Genomic DNA, 12,954 nt, shown 5'->3' with positions numbered 1-12,954 from the left:
TCTTTGTAAAACCATAGAACTTCACCTGTATCCTGACATTACCTTACAGTAGCAGGAGACAGGGTTCTGATGAAGTTTAATGATTCATGAGTGATTTCAAGGTCACTGCACAAGTGAGCCATCAGAAAGCCAGACATATTATATGATGAGTTAACAGAATCTCACTCTTTCTAATGGCAGTGAACCACCCCGTTCCTCTTGGCCCACAGGTTTTCAAATGGAGATAAGTAACCTATCTGTACCACTTTACCATTAAAATTGTATTTATGGAGCAGTGCCAGGCAATAATATCACATAATCCCCTCCCTCATATGCTACAACTCTAGAAGGGTATCAGTAAAACACAAGATCTACTCAAAGAAAGAAGATGGTTTTTTCTCAGTATCTCAATTGTCAGTCCTCAAAAAGCAATAAGGTTCTAGCCCTCGTGGCCATAAAGACAGGCTTGCAAATATATTGATAAAGCCTGCCAAGAACTCAGAAGCCAGAAAAGTGATTCCACAATGCTAGCAAGCGCAGAAATTCCATATTTACCAAATTATTTAAGGGTGAAAAAAGACCACTTTTCCTTTTGGGGTAAATATTGAGTGTATTATAGGAAACAAAGGAAACGTGCTGTTTCTGTATAATTTGTATGAACTAGAGATTGCCAGAGTGTAGAATTTCAGTCTTTCCCAATATGGAACATGCACCCTGTTGGTCATCAGCATAATCATTTCATATGTAAAACCAAATCTGGTAACAGACAGCAAACACATTCGACACCCCAACTAAAAAATGAATGCTGCAATAGAGAAGGTGCAGTTGGGAAGAATTTGCTAAGGTTATTCATTCTTTCGTCAGCTAAGGTTATTCATTCTTCCCCTTTGATGGACAGGGAGCTGGCTATCATTTTCCCAATACAGGTAGTCCTTGTATAGCGATTGCAATTGGGACCAGCAACTCAGTCATTAAGCGAGTCAGTCACTAGGTGGGAAATCACATGACCACAACTGTGCTTATGATTTTACACAAGACAATGCATACTGACTGACTGTAATGGTGAACACATGATGGAGAGAGAGAGAGACACTGTGAAGGTCATAAATGCGAGGACTGGTCACAAAGTTACTTTTTCATCACCGTCGTAACTGCAACTGGTCACTGTCCAAGTCTGTTGCTAAGTGAGGACTACCTGATAGAAGAATGTGCCACGGTTCCAAGCTTGTAACGTTTTCCATACTCTTTCCAAGGCTCTAAGACCACTGCAGTGCACTTCAGCTCTCACCATCACCACTGAGACCCAGGATTAGCCCAGAATTTTGGGTACTGGAGTTCAAGAATATCCAGGGGGTCACAAAAGTGCCCTGGGTCTGCTCTGCATGAATGTGTGCCAAGGCCATCTCTATCATTACATGAAATAGAGTAGGCACTGGAGCCACCGCCATGACACCTGCAAACTGAGCCAAGCCCCTATCTGCTGACCGATTTATCCACCATACGGAGCAGCTGCTAGGCTGCACCTAAAGTATGCAGCTCTCTGGGGCAACTTGCTTGCAGGCCTCCCTACAGCCACCGCTCCAAGAAAGGTCCTCAGAACAAAATAGTGCATGGTGGTCAGCACTTGCATTCCAAAGTCAGTCACTGAAAAGGGGGGAGGCGAGTAAATTCCTGACCGGGTTCACACACTGCAATAACCTAAAATGTGGTATGTATAACTTGCTTAATATGTTCATGTATCTGTTTAGACTTATACTCCTTGCAATGAAATAACAACCAATCAAGCCCCAGTTACACATAAATCAATCAATATCAATAGCATGAATTCATGCCCCACGGGCTCTCAGAAATAACTCAGTTTCTGGTAACTTAGAGAAAGGCAACAATACAGCAGCTGATCAGGTTCCTGGGAAGAGGCTGCTCGGAAGTGTAGGTGCACCAACAGAATAGTACCACTTGCAAGCCTCTATCCCAGTGTTTCTCAACCTTGGCAACTTTAAGATGGGTGGACTTCAACTCCCAGAATTCCCCAGCCAGCAAGGCTGGCTGGGGAATTCTGGGAGTTGAAGTCCACCCATCTTAAACCTGCCACAGCTGAGAAACACTGCTCTATCTCTTCACCTCTCAGAAATGGGGAATAACACATAGGTTCTCCCAGGACATATAAGCAGGCAGTCAAAAGAGAGTAGCCATGAAATTTAAAGGCCAAATACAGCTTTCTTACCTACAACACATACATACCATATGCATCCTGTATTTGCGTATGATGGTCAACACTAAGCTTGTGTAGCAACAGACACTGAAATGTTATTTTATTTTTTTTATTAGCACTGCCCTTCCAAATAGTTTTGTTTTTTTTTAAACTTGCATTACCTTTGATCTAGCATCAAAGATTTTGAAATAGTATTTGTGATGTAAGCTAGGTAAGCAGTCGCTTACAATTAGAACTAAAGTTTTTTTTTTAAACGTAGAAAACAAGTGCTTTATTTTTATTTTCTTAAAATGTCAAACTAAAGTTAGGAATTCTATCATGGCTTCTAACATGTAAGTTTCAAATTCCCCCTTTTTCTTTTTTTGCATCCAGGAAGATTATAGCTCACGCAGACCATGCAGTTTTCATACATAGTCAGCTTGATCTCTAGCATCTCCAGTAAAAAAAAAAGAGAGAGAGATTCCTAGTCATATAGATCAAGGGCAGTCAAGCTGGGGTCTTACAGATGTTTTGGACAACTTCCATCAGTCTCAACCAGCATGGCCAGTGATCAGAGACTATATGACCAGTAGTCCCAAACATCTGAACAACATCAGGTTGCCTCCCTCTGCTATAAACCATACTAAGTTATATCAGAACAATGATCTGCTTGGCATAAGGCGATTTCTTACAGCATTTAAATCAAAGAGATAGAATCCTCTAGTTCTTTAGTGTTCCATTTTTTTAATATTTGAAGACACCTGTCAATCAAATCATCTTTGTGCAGGATTTGATAGAGTTGGGACCAAGAAATAATTTCTTTCCCAACCAAGCAAGCCAGCCATCTACCACAGTCTGATTGAAGAACAGGAAAAGAAGGATACCTTCCTCTATATTACACAGAAGATATGCTTGCTTGTGTTGTCAGCAGTGGAGAAACAATTTTGTATATACTTAATTCCCAACCTTGCTACAGTTAATCTGAACAAGCACAAATAACTCCTTAGAACAATCATCCCCACGAGTATCAACCAGAGCTATGACGATCATACTTGGCCTTCAGTTACAAGCCAGTGATTGCACTCCCAAAAATAATCAAAGGAATCCAGACAGAAGCAAATGACATTTCATTTCCAAACAAAATTAAGTATGATTCCTTTCCAGTCATGAATTAAATTATTTCCCCTTCTGTCACATTAAACATGATCATCCCATAACCATTTTGGGCTGGCTCTTGGGCCTGGACCCAAGACTTTCAGGACTATACAGGGTCCTGGAGCACCTCTACCCTAAGTCTGATGTGCATGTGTGCACGCACACACAAACACACCCCATTAATCACACCCAGTTCTACAAAAATAACTTGAAAATCACTCTTCTAATCAGAACTGGATGGCTCTGACCCTGCTCCAGTGGAAGCCAGCAACTCCATTTCTCAGCTCTTACATAAGTGAGCCATGGCACCAGAACAACTCTGATGATAGCTCAGCCTCTTATATCTCTCAGTCTCATCTCCCTGGAAAGCCAGATTCCTGCATGGGCCTGACAAATATTTTCAGAATCTTGGCTGTTGGAAAGAAACTTTTGCTTAACTAGAATTAGACTAACCTGGAACTATAGCTTGCATTTTTATTTCAATGGTGAGGATGCAACCTTGGACTATTAGTGAGATGACAGCCTTGTAGACCAGGACATGGTGATGTTGTTCTAAGCTATCCCAAATAACAAAATTGTGGCCTTCAGTTGAACTGATGCAAAAGGGAGACCATGCATAATAATTTATCATATCCTGTATATAGTTCAGTATATAAACTATCCTAGTTCCCTGGATGGAACAAATAGCAAATGACAAAACTTGTGCTATGATGTCAACTCCATATCTTTCCTATTTGTATTACAATGTTGGATGCAACTGCATGAGGGCAGAGCTTGCATCATGATGTCATGACACATGTTTCATCATTTTGGGGAAATCTCAAGTTGCTGCACATGCCCCTGAAAAAAGGTACATATTCTTTTATCATATTAACTTATTAGAACATTCCATTGCTTGCTACACAGTTTGCGTACCCATTCTACCAAATTCAGATGACCACAACAGACCAAACACCTCTTCCACAAAGCCATGTTTATTTTTCTGACCCCCTAAGAGTTATTTCTGAATTCTAGAAATAAGATTTCCATTTCTCAGAATAATTACAATGACAAGAATCATACCAGCTGTCCAAACTCTCAAAGACATTGGAATTGTGAGGGAGTAACATGACATTTATACACAAGGGATATTTTATGTGTCAAATCCACAAAGCAAAACAGTTTTATGTTGAGGGTAACATTTTGCAGAAATTATGTTGATTTTATAGGAATAATAATCATAAAAAAGTTTGTTCCTGATGGAGATGAACAAGGGAATAAATCAAAACTCACATTATACTTGAAATGCAACTGAGGCCAAAACTTTGGAGAAAACAAATCAGGTAGTAAGTGTGTAAAGCATATTTCCTATAACAAACATCTGAGAACACTGAGATTTCTATTCCCTTTATCTCCCTCAGAGATAAAGTATTATACTCTTCCCACATACAGCTTTAGTACATCATTAAAAATAGCAGATAAAGGTCACATTCCACTCTAAGTCTTTGTGCACAAGGACCTTCTCTTTCTTTCATATCTTTCCCTGAGAAATACACTCTGTAAGCTAAATATTCATAACATGTTGGCAAGCTTTTAGGACCAGTTGATCTGCACTGTTGTCTGGCTTGCTCATCCTTAGAAGCAAGTTTTTTTTTTTTTCCTGCAGATCTGAAAACTATCAAAAGGTAATATTCCCACCCTGTCTCTCCCTCACCCGCACACCCTTCCATAAGCTGCTACTACCATACAGCCATTTTGCTGTATTGTTCTGCATTTCTCGCAAAGTAAAGCATAACAGCCCACTTTCTTAAATAGCACAATACATTTGTAAGAAGGGGCTTCAAACGAATATTGACTCTGACAAAGTCCAGCTGCTACAACTCTACTTGAATGCCTTTTACCCTCCCAGTGACACTCCTCATATTGATAATACCAGTATAACCTCAGCAAGATTAAGTTTCTGGGTATCACAGATATAGCAAAGCAATAGACAAGTCAAACAGTACAGAAAAGGGTGTGGAGCCACAGATTTCAGGCATCCCAAAGTCATGTACTCACATTGCTAAGCTGGCAACATTAGAAAACATTTGCCCCTGAAGCAAACATGTCAAAATGATAGCACCATGCTGGCACCCATCCTAGAAACTATTGCCTAAATCAACTATAACTTCACAACAGAGCTGGCCCCGGACTGGTATATGAGAAAATGAAGAAAGTTGAGGGAGGGAAAGGAAGCATTTAGTGAAAAGTATTTATGTATTTAAAGCAAATGTTGGATCGCTGCTAGCAGTTTGCCCTTTTAATCACAAACTGATGAACAAACAAGAGCAAAGGGACAGTATCCTTAAGAACCATACTGGTAAATCAGACAGGCTGCTGTGCAAAAAACACGCAGACTTGTGTCAGTGAAATGAGCACTGTTTTAGCAGCTTTAAAGCTAGTACTGAGTCCCCTTTTCAGGAGAGATGGGCGGTGATAGAAATTTGAAGAAAGAAGGAAGGAAGGGTGGGTGGGCCAGGAACTCCTGGAAAAATTACACGCAATGCAAATTGCACCAGCAAATTGTGCTTAATGCAAACACGTAAAATCGCAACCGCTGCATTAACATCTTCAGAAAGTGCTACTTTAGATAGTTGTCTACTCGCTTGCTTAGCATAGCTATAGGCTTAAACATCTTCCATAGGTGAATAATTTTTCACTTAGAATGAGTTATAAATAGAGGTGTACTCTACTTAATAAAAGGCTGTGCAGACTCCACAGAAGTGTTCCAACACCATCCCAACTTTACTTAAGGTATTCTGACCTCAAAATCCCCATATTTCAACCTCAGCCATTTCAAAGGTGGATCACTTTCACTGAGGTCAAGACAGCCTATTTTGAATTAAAACTCAAAATGTTCCACCTAGTAGGTCTCTTTACTATTCCATTTTTGAATGAACTGACATGATTTTTTGCATCTGTATAAACTTGTATTTCTAATCTGAAGCCTACCATAACTTTTAGTCACCCATGGTTTGGTATATGATTGTGTATTTAACACACCATACTAAGCCATAGCTTGCTGAATTGCATCAACACAGCTACTCTGCTTTTTAAACTATGGTTTATGCCCTAGCTTTAATGTGAATCAATCATACAGATGATCAGAAAAGCCATGATTAAAACAAAATATGATCTAGCACAGAATTTAAATCTAACTCAGAATAACAACTGCAGACTAAAACTGTTATTCTATGAGTCATATTGCAAGCCCCTGAGGCTGTGGTCTAAGGACATCCAGTTTAGGGGACCACTGTCCTGTGCTGCAGGACTGCACCACTCAGTAATAAAGACCTGTTGTTTTAAAAGACAATCTATAGTATCATCCCAATCTAACATCAGCTAAAAACAGAATTCTATTTAAATGTGTGCATTACTTCTATAGAGCAGTTTCTTTGCTAGGCTTCATAATTAAAAAGCATGGCAACTTGTTTTCTCAGAAAAAAAATATTAGAAGAGTTCAATAAAACACTGTCTGTTTCCTATTATTGCATCTAATAACATTCTGTTAATTTCGTCCACTGAACTTCCACAGAATGGAAAGCGTGCTTCAGAAAGCAAGTGTGCTTCTTAAGCTGCTAAATGATGACTGCTCAGTGTTATTTTAATAGACCTTGCACTTTAACACTAAGCTTAAACCATCTGCTCCTTCTTTAGGAGGCAAAATCAACCTCCAGCCATGCATAATAATATAGAATATCAATATCTGTATTTCATACAACGCTCATCCCTGGTGGTCTTTAAGAGCACCTCACATGGCACCAAGAACAAAACTGGCATCAGACTCCACATTTGCATGATGCAGGCAGGTTTCTTCCCACATGATCCAGCAGCCCAATGCAGTTTTGCCATTGTATATTTTCACAGACATGCAGGAATGGATGGCTCCTTTATAGAATTACCCTTAGCAATAAAGGCCCAACTACCTGTTTGAGGACCCTGCGAAAAGTGATTTATAGCACACTATAGTCAACATGTGCACAGGGGCACCCCAAAACAGATCCAAACAGAGGATGTTTAAAGCATCCGGAAGCAAAAAACGAAACAGCCGATTACCAAACTGAATGTAATTGGAAGGGACAATGCAAAGACAGGCTAGAGTATAATGGGAAGTGAGCAGAGTGAAAAAGGGACAGAATTTCAGATTACACATGTTACATTATGGCGTGGCAAATATAAACAGCGAAACCTAGTTTTAACAGAAAGGGAGAAGACGGTCCACTGTGAAAATACATCAACACAGTGATTTAAGTCATCTGCATGCTGACACACAATTTTGCAGAGATCATACTTTGTCCGAGTCCGGTTCTGTTGTTCGTTGTCTCTGTTACCTTGTTTTTATATTGTTTTGGTGTATTGGGAGATGCCCAGAGTCATTTGGAGTCAGGCAGCATCAAATCAAATGAAGAAATGGATAAATAAATAAATCATTTGCATGATGGTGATATAGTGATGTAATTACAAAAATGACATAAATCACTAAGAAGTTTTGTCCACTGAATGCAAAGTCAGTTATATGAAAACCTGGTAAACTGAGGCTTCATTATATATCAGTAAAGGATGCCAAAACCAAAAAATTTTCTTTGTGCCTATGCATTTTAATGTGCTTCCATGCTTTATTATGGCCTACTTTTCTATAAAAGTATGCAAAACATCCTAAAATTCTGATACACAGTAATTTTTTAAAATCTGCATTAATTATAGAAATGTGTATGTTAGGGATATTTTCAAAGATTTTACCACCCACAGATAAGCTGAGCTGTGTTTTTTATGGTATTTATGGTATTTTGGTTAAAAATTCAAGATCAACTTATCCACATTGGGCTCATACACAAGAATGTAAAACAAATATGAGTACTTTTAAAAAGTATTACCATAGATACCTGTGGATAAGCCCATCTGCGGATAAGCCGAACCCAATTTTTTGAGTGCATTTTGGCATCTAAAATTCTTGGCTTATCCACAAATATATACGGTATTTCCTTACATTTTATTTCTTAGGCATAAAAATAGGCTTTCCTTGATTTATTTAAGGAAGTGCTTTTTCATTACATACTTATAGCAATTGTTTCAGAAAACAGTTTGTGGCAATGGGAATATATATATATAGTTATATAGATTTATATATTAAATTCAAAATACAAGATCTGAATATTTTTCTCGCAACATTCACCCTGTTTTGTGTCAGTTTCACTCTCATTTCATAGATTAAGACCACTTTCCCAAACCTGATAATCCTCAACCCCACCCAAGATTCTGAATGCTATAATTCAAACCCATTTAGGAGACCAGTAGATTAGAGAAGACTGTGTTAGGATACCTACAGCTGGCAGAATGTCTATAGCACTTTTTAACCTTTGAGATTTAACTTTCTTAAAATATCTTCTATTTTCTCACAGCATCAATAAAATGAGTTCCATATTATGGGAGAATCTTAACCAGGGCAAACTAGCTTTTCTGTATTAGAAGGGAGTTTCATTTTCATAACAATAATTCACAGCAGTGCTGAAACTCTTACCATAAAAAACATGTGTTAACAACTGTAGCATTTGCCACAAAGAATTGGATAACTAAGTAGTTATAAATAGGGTCCATATGGCAGTGACCAATGCTTAAAGATCCTATGCTGTTCACTTTCCAGGGGAAGAATAATGTTTCAGATTGACCTAAAGCTACATTTTTTTTCTTGCTGTGACATTCTCCCTGAAATTCTATTAGGGCTATTATACAAATGCTGGGCCCACTGCTTTTGAACTTTATTTAAATGGTTGTTCATCTCATATATCAGCAGGTAATGATCAGATGGGAAGATTGTCACTTTATTTATTTATAAGGACATTTGCAGCCTAGGATTGTGCTGCAGGTATACCAAACTCATCCCAAATTTCTAATAACAGAAGCAGGTTCAGTTGGCATTGCATACAATGTGCATAAAATTCAATGGTGAATTAGCATTAAAAGAAGACTGGCAGTACAGAGTGTGGTTGAAATGTAGAAAGTCCTTGATCAAGCTTCAACACTTTTTTTTTAATATTTTTAAATAAAATCAGTCGGGATGGGAATGAGCTACCCAAAACTGTAGTTGTTGTTGCCAGTCACAGGAAGAGATAAAGGACTAGAGGAAACACGAGTCTGACTCAACAGCTTTTATGACAATTTAGGGATGCTAACAGAGCAACTGTAAAATATCACAGGCATGACAAATATTGGGTTTAGGTTTCAAAACAGCCGCAGCCCAATTCCCAGTGCTAGATAGAATTATTTAATATGGCTTGTTCCAAGTCTCTGGCCAAAATTCTGACACAGCTCATTTCATGCTGCCATGAAGAGGCTACACCTGATAATTCAGTTACCAAGGTTGGCTGCTGAATCTTAGAACTGAAAAGGGCCACAAGGTCACTCAGTTCAACCTCATGGTCAGTGCCCAAGTCCAAATTAAAGCACCCAGACACGTGGCTATTTAGTTTCTGCTTGAACATGTACAGTTGATGGAAGCCCGGCTCCACCTTGAGTAATTGGGCCGTCTGTCAAGCTGTTCCTACTGTGAGGGAGTTTTCCTAACCCTCCATTAGCTTCTGCCTTCCCGTAACTTAACTCCATCACTCCGTATCCAGCACTCTGGAACAAAAGAGAACCAGACTTGACCTTTTATAGGACAGCCTTTCAAATCTTTGAAGAGTTTTCTCACAATCCCCCTACATTGACTTTTCTCAACGCTAACTATACTTAGCTCCTTCCATCTCTCTTCATGTGACTTAGTTTCTAGACTCCTGATCAACTGTTCAAATTCTCACCTCAAATTGTCCCTCCACTGGCATTTACCCCACAGAACAAGTCAGCCTTGGTGCTTTGTTTTTGTATCACTGTAAGCCATCTGAATGCATAGATGTACGCAACAAGCATAGGAATAAACTGTGAAAATGATGTCCATTTTAGTGGTGGGCTAGTACTCCGTTATTTCACAGAGATAAAGCAGGCTCCATATAAAACAGATATTGTTATTCGCCAGAATTTCTTTTATAACAGGCATGAGGAACCTGTGGTTCTGCAGATTTACAGAAATACATTACCCACTGGCGCCAGACAGTATGGACAATAACAAGTGATACTGGGAATTGCAAATCAGCAATATTTGGGGAACTACAGATTCTCCTGTAAAGAATCTAAGGCCTTCCACCACCCCCAGCTATATTAGTTGTGTGTTACTCAGGCAATACTTAGCCTGAGACTTACACCATACAATGCACAATCTCTGTTCTCTCCTAGAATTATGGATCCTTGATGTCAGACATTGTCTGACTAGTGACAGAATTCTTCCTTTTTTTGACTTACCAGCATCATTCCTATTATCCATGTCCAAATATCTTTCCTATGGAAAGATGTTTATCAGGGTAATTGTATACTACAGGTAGTCCTCAACTTACGATCACAATTGGGACTGGAACTCCCATCACTAAGTGAGGCAGTTGTTAAGTGAGTCATGCCTGATTTTATAACCTTTTTGCCACAGTCATTAAGTGAATCACCATAGTTGTTAAGTGAATCACATGGTTAAGTGAATCTGGCTTCCCCCATTGACTTTGCTTGTCAGAAGCTGGCTGGGAGGGTTGCAAATGGCAATCATGTGACCCCGGGATGCTGCAACCGTCAAAACCCATGCTGGTTGCCAAGTGCCTGAATTTTGGTCATATGACCACAGGGACGCAGTGTTGGTCATAAGTGTGAGGAGTGGTTATAAGTCACTTTTTCAGCACCATCGTAACTTTGAACGGTTGCTAAACCAATGGTAGTAAGTCAAGGACTACCTTTATAGGAAATGCTATTACAGTCTCTCCCCTCCTGTAACAATAAATAATAAACAATAAACTTACCTGATTGCCCAGCGTTATCATGTTAAGAATACTGTTCGTAGCAACCAATAAAGTTAGAAAGGGGAGGGAGGGAAATGTACAGCATAATCACACAAAAAAGGAGCATAGGAGGTGACAACACAAAATCAATTTTTGAAGAGCAGCCCAATGTCTTTTAAAATATGACATTTTAACCTTAAATACACGCTTCTTTATACAAATGGTCTCTTGGGAAAAAATGCAAGTATTTTTATCCTCTATTTAATTCATTGGATTTATAACATTTCTTCTAGGCGGCAGCATGAAGTCTGCTGCTTCTTACAACTGTTCCACACCACAACAATCATGTGATAGTGCTGGCCAAAGTCAGTCAATCAGCCTCCATGACTTTGCAAGGACTTGAACCTGGGAACCCCCAGTCCTGAACCAACACACACACACACACACACACACACTGTGCTATACTTTGTCCATCCAGCTTGGATCACCATCACAAGCACCCAGCAATCAAAACCAGTAACTTGTTAAATCCTATTATGTGGTTCCTTTTTTAAATTTTCATTGGAAAGTGCCAATGCCAACAACCTGGTGTGAGTGTTCACATAAGAGGGGGGGGGGCAAAGAAATGCCACAAATGAAGACTTATCATTTTATTTATTTATTTATTTTTTCAGATTTCTATCACTGCCCATCTCTCCCAAAAAGGGGGCTCTTGGATCAGGAAGAAATGTACTGGGTCCCTGGGGATTTGCTACGTGAACTCACTGTTCCAAAACTGACCAAAGAACCTGTGCAAATAAGCAAGGCCTCTTAACACTCCTGTCTCTGCAAATCAAGCTCACCTTATAATTGCTGGAATTGACCCACGAGGTAGCAAGACCATCAACCATTTTATCCAGCATGGTCTGATCATGTTCAAGATCAGCAGACTTCTGTTTATCTGTGAAATAATCTATCAGTTCTTGGCCAACCTGAAGTCGCTTCCCAACATCTTTCTGCAGGACCTGCATCAAGCAGGACTCCATTGTGGGTTCCATAATGTTCTAGAAATAGAGCCCGGGCAAAAGAGAAGCTAGAGGGCAGCAGGTCTGAAAAGTCCTCCTGTAGATGTATCCTCGAGGTCGCCTCTTTGTTTGACGAAGGTTACCAGGGGCCTGGATTTCAAAGATGTGATTCTGGGAATGGCAACAATGCACCATGTGTGTCTGAAGAGCAGCTGGCAGGTTATTAAAAGTTCAATTTAAATAACTAGTAACAGATAAATAAAGCAGAAAGCAGACCAGCCAGGCTGTATGACCAGGTTTGTGATGCTTTCCAAATCAACAGTCCATCCTGAAAGAAATTTTAAAGAGGCAAAATTAGTGGCAAATAATAAGCAGAAATCTACATTGCACAAATGAGATATTCGACATTTCCATTTTTAAAGAATTAATTTCTCCCACAGTTCCCTTTCAACTAACTGCAATGACAGCTAATTTGGGTTTTAAAAAGGGGGACTAAAAACTTGTGTATTTTTGTATCGTATGTAGTACTGAAGCCTGTCCCAAAATTAAAGCACTGAACTCATGACATGAGATGTCAAGTGTTCAGAAAATGCACCCACACAGATCACCCCGTTTTATTCAATAACCAAAACCCGAATCTAACATGGACTACCAGCAATCATATTTAAACAGAGAAGGACACTTCGCTACACTATCTGTGCACCCAAACCAGGTATTATTTGAAGAAAGAAGAGGGAGAACAAGCACAGCCAAGACT

At 39.3% G+C, this 12,954-nt stretch overlaps 1 protein-coding gene across 5 annotated transcripts in view; it reads right to left on the bottom strand.

Moving 5' to 3' along the window:
- CLASP1 (cytoplasmic linker associated protein 1) overlaps positions 1 to 12,522 on the bottom strand; it is a 178,775-nt gene extending 166,253 nt beyond the window's left edge. For all 5 annotated transcript variants that reach the window (XM_063288799.1, XM_063288797.1, XM_063288800.1 and 2 more), the window contains exon 1: positions 12,036 to 12,522. In XM_063288799.1, coding sequence (XP_063144869.1) covers positions 12,036 to 12,230 — 195 coding nt within the window. In that variant the 5' untranslated portion in view covers positions 12,231 to 12,522. The remainder of the gene's footprint in view (positions 1 to 12,035) is intronic.
- Positions 12,523 to 12,954: the final 432 nt, after the last annotated feature.

This window comes from Candoia aspera, chromosome 1 (genome assembly GCF_035149785.1).
Source record: "Candoia aspera isolate rCanAsp1 chromosome 1, rCanAsp1.hap2, whole genome shotgun sequence".
Taxonomy (NCBI): Eukaryota; Metazoa; Chordata; class Lepidosauria; order Squamata; family Boidae; genus Candoia; species Candoia aspera.
Note: the sequence above shows the minus strand (reverse complement) of the source record. Positions and strands in the feature narration are given on the sequence as shown.